This window comes from Triticum aestivum, chromosome 7B (genome assembly GCF_018294505.1).
Source record: "Triticum aestivum cultivar Chinese Spring chromosome 7B, IWGSC CS RefSeq v2.1, whole genome shotgun sequence".
In the NCBI taxonomy this organism is placed as follows: Eukaryota; Viridiplantae; Streptophyta; class Magnoliopsida; order Poales; family Poaceae; genus Triticum; species Triticum aestivum.
Genome location: NC_057813.1, coordinates 215,157,615 through 215,178,842, shown reverse-complemented (window position 1 = coordinate 215,178,842; position 21,228 = coordinate 215,157,615). Strand labels below are relative to the sequence as shown.

Genomic DNA, 21,228 nt, shown 5'->3' with positions numbered 1-21,228 from the left:
AAATTTCCTTCAGTTAATAGAAGCCTTGGAAAGTTAGAAGTGACCGAGCCAGACGAAGGGGAAATTAAAGGATTTTACTTGGGAAACAATATGTAGGTTGAGTATGGGCTCAATGTGCATTCATTTGGATACTTGGGAAACATTACAATTTGATCTACAAGATATAATTACCTAATTTGAATGGTAAAAGAAGTCAAGTAAGCAGAGTCTGGCAACGTTTTATTCTATCTGCTGGTTGGCTATTAGTTGACTCAATATTCAATATTTTTTGTTTGACATCCGGACCTCCATTTGTCATTCATTATAATCTGAATGATAGTCATCATATCATATGATAGTCTGAATGAATTTTACCATTCCCACGAGTCTCCAAAGGCATCCTAAGCCACAACTGCTTATTTGTCAGGTCTTGCAACGGATGTGTAATACGTACTCCTTCCGTTTCTTTTTACTTCACGTATAAAGTTTGGTCAAAGTCAAACTACACGAAGTTTGACCAAATTTATATCAAAAAATATAAACATCTACAATACTAAAACTATGTAGTATGAAAATACATTTCATGGTGCATCTGATAATATTGACTTCATATTGCGGATGTTGATATTTTTTAATATAAAATTAGTCAAACTTTACAAAGCTTGACTTTGACCAAATTTTATATGCAGACTAAAAAGAAAAGGAGGGAGTACAACTCTAACATAATTAGCACATGATGATCTGATGGGAGGAGAAAATAACACATACCAGCAAGGACAGATGAGACGCCCAGGCCCAGGCAATCTCATGCTTGACCGTGAGCTCCTAGGGGATGCTTTCTTCGTCGTTCGGCCCCAGCTCGTAGGAGATGCTCGCACGTGCACCTGGTTGCCATCGTCCTGCTTGTTGCTGCTGTGTTCGAGTGCGTGCACGAGGTCGTTATCGTCCTGCTGGTTGCCGCTCTCATGCCACTGGCCTTAAGCATGCTGTCATCGACAAGTGGCTGGTTGCTGCCGTCGTTCGCCACATTATTTTCCGTCGTTCAGCTGGACGCCGCACTCCGCCAACACACCATCATACAGGTGGATGTTGGCCTCTGCGAGGCCGGCAGCACGCCGTCGTCCGGGTGTGCGCCGCCCTCTTCAAGCAATTCGTTCTCCGTGTGGACGCCGGCGTCTTGTTGAAGCCGATGTGGAGGCCGCCCTGCGTGAGTACGTTGTCATCCGTGTGGCCACCGTCGTCCTGGTGGTTGTCGCTATGGTTGAGCACATGGAAAACACCGTCCTGAGCAAGCTGACGTCAACTACAGACTCATCTCGACCATGGAAGCAAGCACTTCAAACAGGCACACATCAACAAGCAAGCGCACACACCTCCATCTGAAGATCCTGCTGTCTACCGCCTTGCCCATCGGGACAATCCGGCTGCCGCCAGGCTTATATAGCCAGATCCACCGTCCCCGGCCACAACCTTCTCGCATGCGGAGAAGTCATCGAGTGGACTGAGCACTTGCCGCATCGTCCCTAGTCCGCAAGGCCACCACGTCCACGGGCTAGTCATAGCAGCCGCGGGGGTGAGGAAGAGGGACACGATCTAGATGAGACCAAAGGAAAGATTTTAGACTGCTTTGTGATTTGGGAAGTGTGCCCCTAATTAAGGAAAGTTAAGATATGATTGTGTAAAAATGAGGAAGAGGAGATCTTTACCCCAAGAAGGAAAGAATCATACGTGATGGGAAGTATCATGACAGAAAAGGGAGAGGAAGTATATATAGTAGGAATTGATTCGGTTTTTTAACAAGAGGCGGTGATGGAAGGTGAGGCGAAAACAAACCAGTGGGAGGGGGTGGTGGGAGGTGGAAGGAAATAAAACCGGACGAAAATAAAACCGGAGTACCAGGCTACTAACTGCTCCATTAGGAGTAGAGATTAGGAGTAGAGATACACCCCCCTCTTTCCTTCTTCTCTTTGATTTTTTCTCCCATTTTCTGATTTTCTCCCATCGGTTTCCCTAAAATGGAATCAATTGTCTCAAGTTTTATAAACTTACCAAAGTAAAAGCACATTTTCTTTGGTAAGTCACTGAATTCTTACCAATAAGATGGTAGGTAAATTGTGACGATTGCATACAAATACTTGCTAATATTTTAGTGCATTAATATTATAATACCTGCAGTCACAGGTTGATCTATTGGAATGTTTATACTCCCGTTGCAACGCACGAGCAATTATCTAGTAATAAAAAAAAGCAAAGTTGCCGCTGCTCGTGTAAAAAAAACTTGAGGACGTCTTTTTTCTTTGAAAAACTTAACCAAAACTTGAGGACATCTTGATCTCATGAGAGGCTCATAATCCAAAGGTCCTTGTCCAGGTTTGCTGAAGGGTAGCTCTCGTTAAGCGCATTTGCAAAATGAGAATCTGTTTGGTCATCACAGTATATCAACTCCGTGTCTACGATGCCGTCCGCACGAGAGGACACTTTCTTCGAATTTGAGGCAAGGGCCTTTCCAAAATCAGTATGCGCTGCTCTGATATGCAGAGTTGCAGACCAATAGGTGGATGCACAATCTTACTTACTCCGAACTCGCAAATGGTGCATCGCCCTGCACGTGAAAAAACAAATTGCTCGGTTAGTTAAACCATTTCACTATAGTGTTCGATCTGAAATTTCGAAGCCCCTTCATCCGGTTATATACAACATGTTGTGGGCAATTAAAGAGCCCAAAAATACCAAGAGCGATGTAGTAACTGCAAGTCGCTTACCAAGATATGCATCATTTGGGCTGTAGTAGGGCAAGGGACAGCAAAAAGAGACCTCCGATTCTCTGTCGCTGTAACGAACCCCTAAACGGCAGCACGACTCGGTGTTGTCGGGTCTCTTCTCCTCCCAAACCTGGGCGAAGAAGAGCATCCGCGTGCCATCGGATGCTGCGGCGAGGAAATTGATGTGGTAGCAATGGGAGGACAGATAGGCGCTCTCTTTGGCCACGCCGCAGATGATTTCCAGCTCGAATGTTGGTTCGCATGGGTGCTGATCGCGGTAGCCGCGGAGGAGTTGTTCAAGCTCCGTCCGTAGAAACCTCTGCCTCTTCTCCAGCCATTGCTTCCTTGCTGGAAGACCGTCCAAGTGATTTGGTGCTGGGAGTGGGGTGATGGGCGAGCACCGGCGCCCTTGCATCTTCTGCAGCTCTGTGATGCTGGCATCAGAGATCAAATGGCGCGGCCCTTTGCCTTCTCCGGAGCGCAGCAAGGAGCTCAAGGCGTCCAGAAATTTCGGCCCCTCGGAGGCCAAGGATGCGAGGAACGACGAGTGGCGCTCCCCCAGGGCCCAGGGGGTGCTTGGCGGCCTCGCTGGCGCGACAGAAGGCTTGGCCGCGTGTCTCCGACGCCGCCCTCCGAAGCACCTCCTTGCGGCGCTCCTCGTTGCCCGCACGGCGGTCAAGGCCACGCTCTGACCCGGGGTGAGGTGATGGCGGCGGCGGCCCACGAGTCGGGGGCCTCGACGTCCGCACTTGATGACGCCGATGTTGACCTCGACCCCGGACGTAGGCGGCAGCGAGATAGATCGCACAAGATCCGGGAGGTCATCGGCGGCGTTTACTCGAGGGGAGGGGATCGCACGACGGCAGCTGCTTTTAGTCAAGGGGATCGGGATCGCACGAGGGCAGCGGCGTTTAGTCGAGGGGATCGGGGAGGAGCACTGTTTCGTGCGGGCTGGGTTTTTTAGTGCGTGCGTGGGGGTGGGGAGGGGGGAGACGAAAATTAACCAACGAAAAAAAACCGCGGTGACTATTCATCAACTGAAACATTAGGAGTATAGGTACTCCCTCCGTCCGAAAATACTCGTCGAAGGAATGAATGTATCTAGAGGTATTTTAGTTCTAGATACATTTATTTTTATGCATTTCTCTAACAAGTATTTCCGGACGGAGGGAGTATTTGGGTTACTTGTATTTTGTAGTCTAGAATTTATAATCTGTCTTTTACCTTATCTCTAGGAGAGCTTTCTTGATCTTCAAGTCTTGTACTCAATATATACTCGCTTTAGGCTTAATAATACAATCCATCATATTCGGCAACAACCCCTCTCTATCCCTTCTAACACTGCATATATAGACCGGGATTGGGATCCTGCTACTGAGACGCTCGATCACTATTCGTCCCATCCAAGGAGTAGTACATGCCAACATGTTCGACTCGGGGGTTCTCGTGCCGTTCAAACTTCACTATGAGGAGACGAAGGAGCTTTCCTCCGGCGACATCGTCCACTCCGAGGTCGCCCACGCCGGGGGACACCGCGGGAGGATTCGATGCGACCCGCAGGGAAAGAAGAAGGCTGACAAGCAGGGCGAGTACATCTCGATCTTTCTCGAACTCATGAGCAAGTGCAAAGGCGTCAAGGCCATCTTCGAGGCCTTCGTGGTGGACAAGGACGGCGAGCCGTTTTCTTCCCATGAAGAGCGGTGCGTGCAGGTTTACCCGCCGGAGGGGTTCGAAGCCTGGGGGTGGCCACAGTTCGCGAAGCGAAGCGATCTCGAGTCTCAGTACGTGGTGAACGGGTGGGTCACGATTGTGTGGGGAGTTGTAGTCGTGCGCGATGACTCCATAGCCGTGCCGTCCTCTGACATAGAGAACCATCTTGGCCGCCTCGTCGACTGCGGCGACGGTTCTGATGTTTCCTTCGTCGTCGACGGCGAGACGTTTCCGGCGCACCGGGCCGTGCTCGCTGCCCGCTCGTCGGTATTCAAGGCGGAGCTTTTCGGCTCCATGGCGGAGTCCACGATGTCGCGCGTCACATTGGAAGACATCGACGCCGCAACGTTTAAAGTATTTCTTCGGTTCGTCTACACCGACGCCTTGTCCGGAGATGACGAGCTCGACGACTCGGCTACTGAGATGTATGAGCGTCTGCTTGCCGTGGCCGACAGGTACGCCATGGATAGGTTAAAGCTCATTTGCGCCAAAAAGCTGTGGGATGGTGTGACTGTCGACAACGTTGCTGCAACTTTATGTTGTGCTGAAACGTACAGCTGCTTGGAGCTGAAAAACAAGTGCATTGCTTTCTTCGCGGAGGAGAAAAACTTCAGGGAGGCCGTGCTAACAGATGGTTTCGTGGGGCTGGTTCAGAAGTTCCCATCTATTATTTGTGAGCTTTTTTTTTAGAGAGAAGGTCATAGTCCGACTTTATAGATAAAGCCACGCGGCAGCGTCACCAAACCGAACAAGAACAAAGTCAACAGCGAACCAACACAGTACAGCACACCTAGCAAATAGTATGAACCAGCCACTAAGGAAGGGATATAGGCAACCTGCCATACACGGCACGCAGGCCGGAAGGGAGAAGGAAGAACCAAACTGCGCGATCGTCGCCACCCAGTTTAGACGACGGGGTCCAGCCCGGAGATGTGGGATGCCGAAGCCCGAATTTTGGCGATGAGCAAGTCCAGGGCATCCCGATCTTCATCCTTAGTCAATGATTTCCACTGCTGCAATAGTACACATGATTTGAAAAGAACATCAGCAGGCTTAGATGGGAAGATATGTTCAATAGTAAATTTGTTCCTAATAGTCCAAAAAGCCCAGCATAAGGCTCCCAGGCCGACCCAGAACACCCTCTTAGTCACCCCAACCAAAATTTTGGCTAGGTTTCGAATATCGGAGAATGAGGAAGGGTTCCAAGAAACCTGTAGCCAAGATCTGACACAGCTCCAAACCAACTTAGCCAGCACACAATTGAAAAAAATGTGCTCCGAATCCTCCAGGGCACCACAAAGATGACAGAACTCCGAGCCTGGCCCATCGCGCTTTTTAATCTGATCAGCCGCCGGTAGGCGGCCACGAAAGGCTTGCCACATGAAAATTTTAATTTTAGGAGGGACTTTGGACTTCCAGACACAGGAAAATCTGCTAGAAAGGGTACCACCGATAAGCCTAGAGTACATCGACTTAACCGAAAATCTACCAGAGGCCGAATGAGGCCAAACCATAGTGTCAGGCGTCTCCAAGAGCACGGGGAAGCGGGCAGAGAGACTTTGCCAATCTTCCAACTCTTCAGGAGAGAGGGACCGACGAAAGGCCAGATCCCAGTTATTCGCCGCCACCTCCGCGATGGAGATAGCGGGATTAGGGCAATATGAAAATAGAACCGGAAAGCTAACGGCAAGGGGAGCATCCCTAGACCACCAATCCAACCAGAAGCGGACCGCCGTCCCATTACCAACGGTAAATTTAACATGTTCCAGGAATGTAGGCCTGACTTTGAGAAGGGATTTCCAAAATTGAGATCCGCGACGAGCGGTGGCAAACATCTGGCTAGAGTGAGGGAAATATTTAGCCTTAAGAATCGAAAACCAAAGGGAATCGGCCCCACTAGTCATAATTTTCCACCACCACTTAATAAGCAAACATTTGTTCATCACCTGAGTATTAATAATGCCTAACCCCCATATTGCCATTTGACCAGCCTATATTTCCGTTTATTATCCGCGGAATTCCAATAGAAGGCTCCCCTATGTTTGTCGAAGCCAGCATGCACGCCAGCCGAAAGAAGATAGAAGCCCATAAGAAACATAGGGAGAGAGGATAAGCAAGAGTTAATCAGAGCAACTTTGCCACTTTAGCGACCGCCGGAGCAAAGTCCTTAGCATGGAGCACGACAGGAGAGATAGGGAGGCCTAGATATGTAAAGGGGAAGGAGCCCAAGGAGCAGTTGAGAAGCCTGGCCACACGCAAAGCTTCCGCATCATCAACACCCATCACTAGGACCTCACTTTTAGAGAAATTAATCTTAAGACCCGATACAGCTTCGAAGCACAGCAGAATGAATTTAAGGTTGGCAATACAAGAGTCGTCTAACTCCACCAAGATAATTGTGTCATCAGCATATTGCAAGTGGGAAACCCCCTCCGGTAATAAATGGGAGACCACTGGAGAGATGTGGCCACAGCGGGCCGCCCTAGAAAGCATGCACGAAAAGGCATCGGCCACAAAATTAAAAAGAACAGGGGAGGCAGGATCCCCTTGGCGGAGGCCCTGCCATTGGCGAAGAAGTTGCTAATGAACCCATTAACCGAGACGGCAGTGTGACCACCCGAGACCAACTGCATGATACGATGAACATAAGCTCCGTCGAAGCCTTTAGCAAGCATGACTTGTTTGAGGAAGGCCCAGCTAACCGAGTCATAAGCTTTCTCAAAATCTAACTTAAGGATAATCGCTTTAGATCTCCGCGAGTGAAGGTCGTGAGTAATCTCGTGCAAAGAAAGGATACCATCAAGGATGAAACGACCTTTGATGAAAGCAGATTGGAAGGGGCTAATAACTCTATGCGCAACCGGCGACAGTTGATTCGCAAAACCCTTAGCCGAAAAATTGGCGAAATTATTAATCAAAGCAATAGGGTGGAATTGCGAGATTAGATCGGCACCCTTAACCTTGGGGATCAGGGAGATCACAGCGTAGTTCAGGCGGGCGATGTCGACAGTACCAAGACAAAAACCTTGGATGACTTTACAAACCAGCTGTTTCAACTGAGGCCAGAATTTGCGAAAAAACGGAACAGAGGCATCTTAGAAGAGTTAACTACATCCCAGATTTCCTGATCAGAGAGAGGGATCATCAAGGAGGCATTCTCCTCGCGCGAGATTTTAAGTCCTATGTTCCAAAGGGAGGGGGAGATGGAGAGGCCCGATTGAGGCTTAGCCCCCAGCAACGAAGAAAAGAAGTCCACCACATGAGCCAAAATAGTAGACTGATCCGAAGATCGCACACCATTAATCATCAGGCTGTTAATCCCACAACGCCTTCTCCTACCGTTCGCGATCGCAAAGAAATAGGCCGTGGGGGAGTCACCTTTTAGAGTCCAGTTGAGAGTACCCCGTTGGCGCCAATAAACCTCAGCTTGGTGGTGCAACTGCATTAAGGCGGCCTCAAGGTTATATCGAACCGCCCATCCATCATCAGAAAGCCCAATCGAGTCGGCCGCACGGTCAAGAGATGAGATCTGATCCTCAAGGAAAGATTTGGTACGGCGATCCTCCGCCGCACGGTTACAAGACCAGCCTCTAAGGAATTTACGAAGGTTGTAAGAGCATGAGTGCCAATCATCTAGAGGCCCAAAAGATCGGGAGTTGGAGGACAGAAGGAGGGATATTTTCGAGGCCACCATCTCGATAAAACCATCAACAGATAGCCAAGAGGCATCAAATTGAAAACGAGCCGGAGGCCTAAGGCTGATAGAGCCATCATCGAGAATTAAGGGGGTATGGTCAGATCCAACTATGCATTTGGCGCCGAGGAAGGCTCTAGGGAACATGGAATCCCACCTGGGACAAATGAAGACTCTATCAAGCACAAATCTAATAGGGTTAGCCTGATGGTTGGACCAGGTATAGCGGGCACCGCCCCGGGGAAGTTCACGAATCACATTGACACTGATAAAGTCGTTAAAGGCATTAGCTAGAGGCCAGGAGAAGATATTGTTACTTTTATCAGAAGGACACCGCAGAAGATTAAAGTCTCCCCCGATAACCATCAGGAGATTGCAGGATTCGATCTTCACAGATAGCTCATTAAGAAATAAAGGAGACAAGGAGTGATCCGCAGACCCATAAACGACAATAAACTCACAAAGAGTATTCAAAGCTTTATGACAAAGAACCGAACTGGCCCAAAAGATCCCATGATCAAATGCAACAAAATCGAAGATATCTTTATTAGAGCCTATCAAGATCCCACCAGAATGCCCCAAAGCAGGTAAGAAATTCCAATTGAATTTGTCCATGCCCACGATAGCAGAGAAGTCATTAGGGGAGAAAGCTTCCTTAAAGGTTTCAACCAGCCCCACAAAATCAATAGAACTCGAGCGGATCAAATCTTTGAGTTGGTCGCAGCGCCCCCTAGCACCGAACCCTCTAATGTTCCAGAATAATGCCCTCATTTATAAGATAAATTCTTGATGCGAAGACTCGACCTGCTAGGAGCCGCGCAGGTTTTAACTCGTTTATTTGTGCCCCTCCTAGACAGGTTGGATTGGGGCTGGCCACAACCAGCACCCGCTTCCTCACCCTGACAACTACTGGAAGTCCCAACCTGAGAAGCAACGGCCTCTTTGGCTTTAGCTATGGCCGCCTGAGCCATCTCGTTAGCCCGTATGATAGCAAGAATAGAGCTAGGAGATCCAACAGAATCATCAACCACCACACCCACGTCCGACATAATATTTAAAAAATGATCATCGGAAAGAGAAGGTAACACCAACCGAACCGGAGAGGAAACAGAAGAGGGGACGGGGGAAGTACCTGGGGGAGGGAGATCCTTCGCCGCAGCCCGCTTCTCAGCCCGCTCCATGATAGAACCACCCGAGTTAGCCACCTGCCTGCCTTTGCGAGCCGTGGACGCAGGAGACCGACTAGCAGGCGACCGCGCAACAGGAGAGGCCGGGAGAGGGCCCGAACGAGACATAGACCCCATGTCCTTGTCGAGACGACGGCAAACACCCGTCATGGATTGCTTCGAGCCCGACGAATTCCTGCTTTTAGCTGAGAATTTGTGCACAGAGGATTTTTTCTTCCGGAGGGATCCCACCACGTCGCGGGCAGGGGAGCCAGGGAGATCCTCAATTCCCGAGCGGGTGGGGGAGAGAAGTCGAGCCGGAAGGTTGGAGCAAGCACCAGACACGGGGGTCGCTGACAGAGGGGGGAGCTTCGTTGAATCATCACCAGCAGCAGAGACAATCGGGGCAGCAGAGGGGATCGCCACATCCTCGGACACGTTCAGAGAGTCCTGGATCCACCTCCATTCTGGATCCACACACCAAACCTTCATCCTGGCAGGGCCAACCTTGTTCAGAGAGTCCTCATCCACCTCCATTGGCTTCCCAATCAAAACACCAAAAGCCATGAGAAAGGCAGTCGAGCGAAGACCAGCAGGCAAATCATCAATGAGCACCCAAACTTGGGAGAGAGGACCAACTGCCGTACCATTGCAAGATGCCGCTTTGACAGAAACCACCAATTGGTTGAGTGGTAAGGTGAAACTCGTACACGAGGCAATCATCCGCAAACACTCTTTGGAGGGAAACACCACCGAAAACTCATAGTCAGAGATCTGCGCGACTTGCCAATCCCACCCAGCCTCATCCCATATGCACAGCCCATCCAGAAGAGTTTGGGGAGAAATCTTTTGATCCTTCACAGTGACAATCGCAACATTAGACAGGGCGGGAACCATCTCCAGGACAGGAAAGTCACTGTCGAAAGAGAAAAAGGCACAACCAGGGAGGCCCGAGCCAAACTGAAGGACCGAGGGAGGCTTCTGCCTATTCAAGCAGTTGACCGTGAGGTGACCATCAGAGCGACAGATCAAGCAGAAAGGAGGGTTGGAGCAGCGAGATTGGAAATGGCCAGGTTTGTGGCAAGCGAAGCACGTGAGTGCAGAAGGGTTGCTTTGGGAAGCGGAGGAAGGGCGGTGTCGGTGTCAAAACCGGTGGATCTCGGGTAGGGGGTCCCGAACTATGCGTCTAGGCGGATGGTAACAGGAGACAAGGGACACGATGTTTTACCCAGGTTCGGGCCCTCTTGATGGAGGTAAAACCCTACGTCCTGCTTGATTAATATTGATGATGTGTGTTACAAGAGTGGATCTACCACGAGATCAAGGAGGCTAAACCCTAGAAGCTAGCCTATGGTATGATTGTTGTTCGTCCTATGGACTAAAGCCATCCGGTTTATATAGACACCGGAGAGGGCTAGGGTTACACAAAGTCGGTTACAATGGTAGGAGATCTACATATCCGTATCGCCAAGCTTGCCTTCCACACCAAGGAAAGTCCCATCCGGACACGGGACAAAGTCTTCAATCTTGTATCTTCATAGTCTTGGAGTCCGGCCGATGATGATAGTTCGGCTATCAGGACACCCCCTAGTCCGGGACTCCCTCAGTAGCCCCCGAACCGGGCTTCAGCGACGACGAGTCCGGCGCGTATATTGTCTTCGGTGTTGCAAGGCGGGTTCTCCTTCAAATTTCATGTTCCTGTTGAATAGTGTCCGGCTTCCTTATAAATGTCGCGCTCCTTGGCTTCTACGCCCAATAATGTCCTTCTTCCACGTGTCGTATGAATGCGAAAAGCTAGGGTATTTTTACATTTTACCCCCTAGCCGCGCGAACGAGCCGCCTATAAGAGAGGCGAGGATCTAGATCCAGCTCACACCATCCTCCATTCGCAAGTTCTCATCAAAGCGCTTCTGACAAAAATCCATTCCATCATGGATAGTCGACGCGGCTCCTCCTCTCGCGCTCCCAGCCCTAAGCCAGGAGATTGGGGGAGATGCTTAGTTCCACACAACGAGCTAGTGGCGCTCCAAACCGAGGGATATCTTCCCCCAGCTTTCATGGTTCCGGTTCGAGCTGGACTGACCACCTTCAAGGGTGGAAAGCAGGCGGAGAGCGTCCCCAACCCTTCCAAAGGAGAGCGGGTATGCTTCGTCCCTTATCTAATAAGGGGGCTCGGATTTCCCATACATCCGTTTCTCTGGGGGCTCCTGGAGTTCTACGGACTCCAGCTTCACCACCTCACACCTGCCTCCATTTGCACATCGCGGGCTTTGTAGCTCTTTGCGAGCTGTTCCTGGGCATCGAGCCCCATTTTGCGCTGTGGAAGAGATTGTTTTGCCTTGTACCCCGTTCTTGTGAGGGGTCGATATATCAAGTGGGCGGAGCCGAAATATGGCGCATCGCCGGGATCGGATATCTATCTGGCACCCCAAAGAAGGTGTCCGAAGACTGGCCTTCGGAATGGTTCTACATGGAGGACGCCCCTCTGCCGGATCCAGTTCGGATCAGCCTCCCGGAGTTCAGCAATGCTCCCTTAAAGAAACGCCTGAGTTGGCGCCCGCAGAACCCTCAACAGGAGGATGATAGGAGCGTCCATTACCTGATGGGCCGGATTAGGTTACTGGCCCACTCCGGATTGACCATGATTGGAATCATGGCCAAGTGCATTATGCGAGGGGTGCAGCCACTCCAATATAGGGGCCACCCTATGTGGGATTTCAACGGGGAAGACGACGCCACCCGTCACGGCCGCAGAGGGCCGAGCTCGGTAGCCGATCTGGCAAAGATCCTGTCCGGCTTGTACAAGGGGGAGGAGCAGGACTTTCTCCGCACGAATCCATTAAACTGATTCTCCATGAATAACCCTCGGAGCTGGGTAAGCGGACATTTATCTACCCGATCCATACTTCCAAAGTCAAGTATTTTACTTTGTGATTTCGGCGCAGGAGCTGCGCCGGGACGTGGAGGGCATATGAAGCCTAACTCCACAGCCCGAGGATCCAGAATGATCCCTTGATCCGACCTCCGAAGAGGATCCGGACATAAAGGTGGAGCTGATTGATGGGGTGTTCCACCAACTTAGCATGGACAATGCCCTAGTCGCCATTACGGCTGACTACCCCGGTTTGATTCCGGCCTCCCAGGTGACTACGACCGAGGTCTTTACACCATCATTTGATCCGTGCTCAATTCTGACCATCCTATACTGATGGTGCATCACAGGAGGTGCCTTTAAGGCAGGAAGCCGAACCTGCGGCGGCTGACCAGCAAGGGTCAGTTCGGCCCAGCAGGCGGAAGAGGAGTGCGACACAAATCAAAACGTCGCCACAACGGTACGGTGCACCGTTGTTTTTAAGGGAAGGATCCCTATGAGGTATATTAACGCTCATAACTTTTTCCAGGAGAAAGAGCGCTCACCGTACAGTGTCCGGAGAGGTTGCCAATCAAGCCTCCGCCAGCCATGCTCCATCGCGTGGTCCGGAAGTGGAGGCGAACACAGGGCAAGAGCCGGATGCTCCTCCGACGGAGGATGCCGACAGGCTGTCCGCCACCCGGTCTAAGGTGGAGAGCGCCATGAATCACAGGCGTCGCCGGACAGTTCTTCGTGACGCGTGTTTCTCCCCGGAGGCGTTGAATGCCTTTGATGCGGGAAATGCGCACCTCCGTGCTGCTCAAGATGGTTTAACCAGAGCCACGGAGCAGTATGTGAAGGACATACGGGTAAGTAATTTTAATAGTTATATATGCTAGTAGCCCCCGAGACTTAAAATAGTTAAAATAACTGATTTGAGGATCATTTATTATGCAAGATCTTACGGAGAAGAATACCCACCTGTCCCAGGAGCTCCAAGAGTGCAAGGCCCAACTTGAGGCCGCACTAGCCACCACAGGGGAGCCACAAAGACCCCCGCTGGTAATACGTACTTCAAAAAGATAAGTAGTTAACAAAGTGCGGCGTGTGCGTAAATCTGACAATAATATTGCAGAGGGCGCCGGACTAGATCCGGACAAGCAACAACTACTGCGTCAGCTAAAGGCCGGCGAGAGGGTGCTTATGAAGGTGCAGCAGGAGAGAAACAAGCTCCAAGATGCCCACACCCAGCTAGGAGAAGAGCTGAAAGGTGTTCGGGCCCAGCTGTTTGGCTCCGTGAAGAAGAATCAGCGGCTTCGTCGCGGCATTTATAGTAAGTGCTTGAGCAAATTCCTTTGAAAAGAAGAATTTGGCGAGGAAGTCGATTGACAGAAATGTGTCTTTAGGTGTGCTCACAGGTCGTCCTGCGGAGGAAATGCCTGGTTCAACGGGTGACCAACTTCCCGAGTTGGTTCAACTGCTCGAACGTGTTCGGCAGGCGATGAGTGGCGTCGTTCAGGCTTTATGGCCTTCCGTCTCCCTACCCGAGGGCCTTGGAGAGCTTGCTGAGAAGCTTCAGGGAGCACGGCGACGCCTCAGTCTGTGGAAAATATCGGCCTGCCGTCAAGGCGCCAGGGAGGCCTGGGCCATGGTGAAGACGCGGTACCCGAAGGCTGACCCAAACCACATGGCCGAGGTCGGACCTGCGGGGCCTGATGGGAAGGAGATCCCTGTGAGCTTGATGTACGGCCAAGTAGAACTGGCCGCGAAATATTCCAACAGGACTGTAAATTAGATAGCCTGTTAGATGGGATTGAAGAGGAGTACAGTCAGTCAGTTTGACAATGTAATTTGAAATGACATGTAAAATGCCTTCTAGCCGGATTGTAGATCGTTTGTCTTTGCGGACCTTTTCGCTTCAACCTCCGGACCCAACAGTCCGGAGTGTGTCCGAATACCCTTACGGTTATAGAAGAACCAGGGCATGCGTGGAGACAAGGCATCGGGGTCATAATTGCTTTATCAGACAAGTGCCCAACTAGCTATGTTATATTACATGGTTAGTAAGAAACATCTTCTAGGGAGAATAGTTCCGTTAAGGGTTCCTTTTCCTGGGAGGCATGCCCTAAAGTGCATGTCTGGACTGCGAAAATAGCAGAAAAAGCATCTGGGGGCAAATAAATAAGTAGGTAATAAATCATCTTTCAAGTCACCGACCGAATATTCTCTTAAGAACGCTAGCTTTCGGCTTCACCCAGTCTGAGGTACACATCCGGCTGACCCGGCAGTAACAATCGCAGAGGTGCTCCCTTTACCTCCTAGCCGAACAATCGGGAAAGTAGGGGTAAGCACAGGAGCCAGGCAACCCAGCTTGGCCAAAACTTAAGTCATATCGATGCATATAATGGTGAATAAAAGGTACATGCGGAAGTATGACACATGTGTTGGGCATGAAGCCCGTATAAATAAGCTTCTATTAAAGAAGCCCCCAGGTATAACGAGTGTTAGGAGCGCATCGAGTGTGTGCGAACAATGGGCCAATCAGCCTATCAAAGGTATTGAAAAAAAAGTGGGAAGAAGGAGGGGGACAAGAGATAGTGAAAATGTAAAAAGGTGGACAGAGGAGTGAGACGAACTCTGAGTCCGGTGTTAGGCGTAGAATCTTCGGAGACGGGCTGCGTTCCATGGGTTCGGCTCGAGTCGGTTGTCAGATGCGTTACGTAGACGATATGCTCCGCCGGTCAGGACTTGGTCGATGATGAAGGGACCTTCCCACTTGGGCTTAAGTTTGTCCTTTTTCTTGTCCGGCAGGCGTAGAACAAGTTCGCCAACATTGTAAGCTTTGGCCCGTACTTCTCTGCTTTGATATCTTCGAGCCTGCTGTTGATAAAATGCGGAACGAGCTTTTGCCACGTCCCGCTCCTCCTCTAAGGCGTCCAAACTGTGTTGCCGATCCAGCTCGGCTTCTCTTTCTTCATACATGTGCACGTGAGGTGAGTCATGAATTATATCGCAGGGCAGAACTGCCTCTGCGCCGTACACCATAAAAAATGGTGTGAATCCGGTAGTTCGGTTTGGCGTGGTCTGTAGCCCCCAGAGTACGGAGTCGAGCTCCTCTACCCAGTGCGTGTTAGATTCCTTGAGGGACCGCACTAGTCTGGGTTTGATGCCGCTCATGATTAGACCATTTGCTCACTCGACTTGACCGTTAGTTTGAGGGTGATAGACTGAAGCGTAGTCGAGCTTGATGCCCATGTTTTTGCACCAGAGTTTAACCTCGTCGGCCGTGAAATTCGTGCCGTTATCAGTGATGATGCTGTGGGGGACGCCAAAATGGTGTACTACCTCCGATATGAAGTCTATCACAGGTCCGGATTCTGCCATTTTAACCGGCTTGGCTTCAATCCATTTGGTGAATTTGTCCACCATGACCAATAAGTATTTGTGCTTGTGGGTTCCCCCTTTAAGGGGTCCAACCATGTCAAGCCCCCAGACCGCGAATGGCCAGGTGATGGGTATAGTTTTGAGGGCGGTGGGTGGCATGTGGCTCTGATTAGCAAAGAGCTGGCAACCGACGCATCGTTGGACTAAGTCCTGAGCATCTGCCTGGGCTGTTGGCCAATAAAATCATGTACGGAAGGCCTTGCCTACAAGGGCCCGGGCTGCGACGTGGTGCCCGCCGAGTCCGGCGTGAATTTCAGCCAGGAGATTTCGCCCCTCCTCTTCGGAGATACACCTTTGAAGGACTCCGGTTGTGCTTTTCTTATAAAGTTCTCCCTCATGGACCTTGTAGGCTTTAGATCGCCGAACTATGCAGCGGGCCTCGTTTTGGTCTTCGGGAAGTTCCTTCCTAATTAATTAGGCTAGGAATGGTTCCATCCACGGGGCAATTACTGCCATTATTTCGTGGGCTGAAGGTGTTATTTCATTGGCTGAGCCGCCGATCGTGTCAGAATTGTCTGAGTTAGGTGATGCAGCTGGCTCCAGATTGTTATTTCCGGACTCCTCTTCCCATAATACGGATGGCTTAAAGAGTCGTTCCAGGAAGATGTTTGGAGGGACGACGTCACGTTTTGCGCCGATGCGTGCTAACACGTCTGCTGCCTGGTTATTATCCCGGGCTACATGATGGAATTCGAGTCCTTCGAACCGAGCTGACATTTTTAGGACGGCGTTGCGGTAAGCTGCCATTTTCGAATCTTTGGCGTCAAAGTCTCCATTTACTTGGGATATTGCGAGGTTTGAATCCCCGCGCACCTCTAGGCGTTGAATGCCCATGGAGATTGCCATCCGGAGGCCGTGTAGAAGGGCCTCGTATTCGGCTGCGTTGTTGGAGTCCATGTACATTATTTGAAGTACGTATTGGACTGTGTCTCCAGTTGGGGACGTCAAGACAACGCCAGCCCCCAAGCCAGCCAACATTTTGGATCCGTCGAAATACATGATCCAATTGGAGTACGCACCGTACTCTTTAGGGAATTCGGCTTCGGTCCATTCGGCGACGAAGTCAGCCAGGACTTGCGACTTTATAGCTCGCCGTGGTTTGTAGGTTATGTCAAATGGTAAGAGCTCAATGGCCCATTTTGCAATCCTGCCCATTGCGTTGCTATTGTTTATAATATCGTTGAGAGGTACTTCGGAGGCCACCGTTATGGAACACTCTTGAAAGTAGTGTCACAGCTTCCGGGATGCCATGAACACCGCATACGCTATCTTTTGATAATGTGGGTACCGGGACTTGCATGGAGTTAAGACAGTGGATACGTAGTACACTGGTTTTTGAAGAGGGAATCTGTGCCCTTCAGTTTCTCGTTCGATGACGAGTACCGCGCTGACAACTTGATGTGTTGCTGCGATATATAATAACATAGGTTCGCCCAGGTTGGGCGCTGCCAGGACCAGATTTGTTGCCAGTATGGCCTTGATTTCTTCGAGTCCGGCCGTGGCGGCATCCGTCCATTCGAAGTGTTCGGTGCGCCAGAGGAGGAGATAGAGGGGCAGAGCCTTTTCTCCCAAATGGGAGATGAAGCGGCTTAGAGCCGCTACACACCCAGTTAGTTTTTGTATTTGCTTGAGGTCTTTTGGGATATCCAATTGTGACAGAGCTCGGATCTTGGCTGGGTTTGCTTCAATTCCTCTACCGGATACAATGAAGCCCAAAAGCTTTCCGGCTGGTACTCCGAAGACACACTTTTCCGGGTTGAGCTTAATGTCATATGCTCGGAGGTTGTCAAATGTCACCCTCAAGTCGTCTACTAGAGTTTTGACGTGTTTGGTCTTGACGACCACATCGTCTACGTATGCCTCTACTGTTTTGCCTATCTGGGTAGCCAGACATGTCTGAATCATGCGCTGATATGTTGCGCTAGTGTTTTTGAGCCCGAAGGGCATTGTGTTCAAGCAGAATGGCCCATATGGAGTAAGGAATGCCGTTGCAGCCTGGTCTTTTTCCGCCATCTTGATTTGATGGTATCCGAAGTATGCATCGAGGAAGCACAATGAATCGTGCCCTGCGGTAGCATCGATGATTTGGTCGATGCAAGGGAGAGGGAAAGGGTCCTTTGGACAGGCCTTGTTAAGGTCTTTGAACTCGACGCAGAGGCGCCAGGATTTGTCCTTTTTTGGTACCATTACCAGGTTGGCTAACCAGTCCGGATGTTTGATATCTCTGATGAATCCGGCTTCTAAGAGTTTGGCTAGCTCCTCTCCCATTGCCTGTCTTTTGGGTTCGGAAAATCGCCGAAGAGCTTGTTTGACTGGCTTGAATCCTTTTAGGATATTTAGGCTGTGCTCTGCCAGCCTGCGTGGGATTCCTGGCATGTCTGAAGGGTGCCAGGCAAAAATGTCCCAATTTTCCCGAAGGAATTCTCGTAGTGCGGCTTCTACATCAGGATTTAATTGTGCCCCAATGGATGCCGTCTTTGTGGGGTCCGTTGGATGGACCTGAAATTTGACTATTTCGTCTGCTGGTTTAAAAGAGGTGGACTTGGACCTCTTATCGAGTATCACATCGTCCCTATCCATCATGGAGCGCAGCGCAGTTAATTCCTCTGCCGCTAGGGCTTTGGATAATGCCTCTAGGGCCAGCGCTGCTGTCTTATTTTCAGCGCGGAGTGCTGTATCTGGATCACTGGCGAGAGTGATTATTCCATTGGGTCTGGGCATTTTGAGCTTCATGTACCCGTAATGGGGTATAGCTTGGAAGATTGTGAATGCCTCTCGCCCTAACAAAGCATGATATCCGCTGCCGAATGGGGCCACTTGGAACGTGACCTCTTCGGACCTATAATTGTCCGGCGAGCCGAACACTACATCTAGTGTGATTTTTCCTGTGCAGCATACTTCTCGACTAGGGATTATTCCCCTGAAGGTTGTGCTGCTTCGCTCAATGCGGCTCCAGTCAATTTCCATTTTTTGAAGGGTTTCCTCGTAGATGAGGTTTAATCCGCTGCCGCCATCCATGAGTACCTTGGTAAGATGAAAGCCGTCCACTATCGGACTGAGGACCAATGCGGCTGGTGCTCTAGCTGTTCGGAATTTAGGTTCGTCGCTGGCATTGAAGGTGATAGCCGTGTCGCTCCATGGATTTGTTGTTGCTACTTGGTAGACTTGGGCAAGACTGCGGATTGTTCGTTTCCGCATGTTATTTGATGCAAAAGTCTCGAAGACTGTTAATACCGTACTGGTGCTGCTGGGCTGGTTGCCCGGGGCTAAAAAGCCTTCGCCACTTTTGGCCACCTGCCGTAATATCCAACATGCTCGAAGGCTATGTGTTGGAGTGGCGCCCTCCGTACTGTGGATTTTGCAGGGTCCATTGCGCCATCCCTCCAGTACGGTTCCGTACCCTTTATGGGGTTTTTGCTTTTTGGTTTTTAACCCAGGTGCTTGAGTATGACGCACCCTTTTATTTCAGACCGGGGTTGTATTGAGGGTCGGATTGTCCCAAAACCTAGTTTCGGTTTTCCAGGCACTTTCCATCGCGCAGTATTTTTGTACAATGGTCGCTAGGTCGGTGAAGCGTGTAACTTCGCGATGACTGATGGCGTTTATGATTCCCTTGTCCGTGCAATTGTTGCAGAAGATTGAAATCGCGCTTTCTTCACGGTAGTCCTTTATCCTGTCCATAACCAGGAGGAATCTGGCCCAGTAATGACGTACTGTTTCATCGGGCTCTTGCCGTATTTGAGATAGATCACTTATGTTTGGGTGGGCGGGTGGAATCAAGTTCGGAACCCCGCCCAATCTGAGGCTCAAAGGCCAAGAAGCTTCTAGATTCGGAAGCTTGGTTTGCTGGACGCTTTCCAATGAATCTGGTCCGATGCCTGACTTTAGGTTCAATATTTGATTAGCGTCCGTCCCTCTGTGGGAATCCGGCATGGAGGGATCGGGAATCCAAACATAGTTGGTTTTTAACATAGAAGAAGAGTCGCCGCATTGTTCCTCTACCACGACAACGTGGTGGGTAATCTGGCGAGAGTTAATTTCTCTAAGATCGGTTTTAAGCCCAATCTGATCGTAGTCGGTAGCGACTCCCAGGGCGGCGATGCGATCCAAGAGCTCATTTACGGAGGAGAGCTCAATCGGATCTAGCTGCTCGGCGAATTTTGAGCTGACGTGAAGATCGCTTTTAATGACCTGAGAGGTCATTGTCGGAGCGGTGGCCGAACAGGCGGTCATAGGAAAACCGCCTAGCCGGATAGTCTGGCCGGCGGCCAAAGCTCCCTTGACGACGGTGCCGTCTTTGAAGACGGGAAAAGGCATCCTTCCTGATGGTGACGGCACAGAGGAACTCTCAATGAAAGCACCAATGTCGGTGTCAAAACCGGCGGATCTCGGGTAGGGGGCCCCGAACTGTGTGTCTAGGCGGATGGTAACAAGAGACAAGGGACACGATGTTTTACCCAGGTTCGGGCCCTCTTGATGGAGGTAAAACCCTACGTCCTGCTTGATTAATATTGATGATGTGTGTTACAAGAGTGGATCTACCACGAGATCAAGGAGGCTAAACCCTAGAAGCTAGCCTATGGTATGATTGTTGTTCGTCCTATGGACTAAAGCCATCCGGTTTATATAGACACCGGAGAGGGCTAGGGTTACACAAAGTCGGTTACAATGGTAGGAGATCTACATATCCGTATCGCCAAGCTTGCCTTCCACGCCAAGGAAAGTCCCATCCGGACACGGGACGAAGTCTTCAATCTTGTATCTTCATAGTCTTGGAGTCCGGTCGATGATGATAGTTCGGCTATCCGGACACCCCCTAGTCCGGGACTCCCTCAGGCGGGATTGCGGGAGAGACGAAGGAGGGGGAAGAAGCCCATCCCCCATCCCCGAAGAGGGAGGCGCCCCAGAGACCGGGCCGGGCGGCCGACACGCCGGCCCTGCGAAGGACCGGGGCGGCAGACGAGATCCAGCACCGACCCCAGCCGGGCGAGGAGGAGGGGGGAAACGCGACGGAGCAGACGAACCACGCCCTACGCCCGGAGCAGGCAAGGAGGCAGATGAAGAAGAACCCCCAGCGTCGGAAGCCGCCGCCACCTCCCACGGGTCCAGCGTCGGAGAGAGGGAAGGGCCAGATCCAGATCCCTGCGGACCAGATCCAGGCACACGCTCCCTCTCCGAGCACTGCAGCCACTCCAGACCCGAAGCCCAGGCCGCGTGATCACGAGCCACCTGCTCGTGAGCCGCCTGCTCCGCCTCCAGCTTGGAGCGGAGCGAAGCCTCGAGCTCCAGATCCATCACGGAGGCAGGGGAGTCCTCACGGTGGCGCTTGCTGCCCGAGACCGCCTCGCAGGAAGAGCCCCGCGACTTATCCATGGTGAGCACTGCAGCGAAAGGAAGGAGAAGGGGTGGCGGAGGTCTAGATCTGACGAGGCGACGAATGGGGAGACGGTGACGGCGCAGATCAGAAGAAGAAGCCGGAAATCCTAGCAGAGGGGGAGACGAGCCGCGGGGTACCCAGATATAGCCCGACCGAGCCGTGCCCACCTGGGCCCGATGTGTAGGGTGGGCCGAAGGGGGATGGGGGACAGGATCCAAGCCGACGGGCCTAACTGGGCCGGAAGA

At 51.1% G+C, this 21,228-nt stretch overlaps 2 protein-coding genes across 2 annotated transcripts; one reads left to right on the top strand and one right to left on the bottom strand.

Moving 5' to 3' along the window:
• Window positions 1-2,121: 2,121 nt before the first annotated feature.
• Window positions 2,122-3,656, bottom strand: LOC123160446 (uncharacterized). The gene is made up of 2 exons (XM_044578260.1): window positions 2,742-3,656; window positions 2,122-2,581 (listed from the first exon to the last, which is right to left on the bottom strand). The coding sequence occupies exons 1-2, from the start codon at window positions 3,154-3,156 to the stop codon at window positions 2,430-2,432; spliced, it is 567 nt and encodes a 188-aa protein (XP_044434195.1). The 5' UTR covers window positions 3,157-3,656; the 3' UTR covers window positions 2,122-2,429.
• Window positions 3,657-4,066: 410 nt separating this feature from the next.
• On the top strand, window positions 4,067-5,141 carry LOC123157844 (BTB/POZ and MATH domain-containing protein 1-like). The gene has a single exon (XM_044576032.1). The coding sequence runs from the start codon at window positions 4,167-4,169 to the stop codon at window positions 5,139-5,141; it is 975 nt and encodes a 324-aa protein (XP_044431967.1). The 5' UTR covers window positions 4,067-4,166.
• The last annotated feature ends 16,087 nt before the right edge of the window (window positions 5,142-21,228 follow it).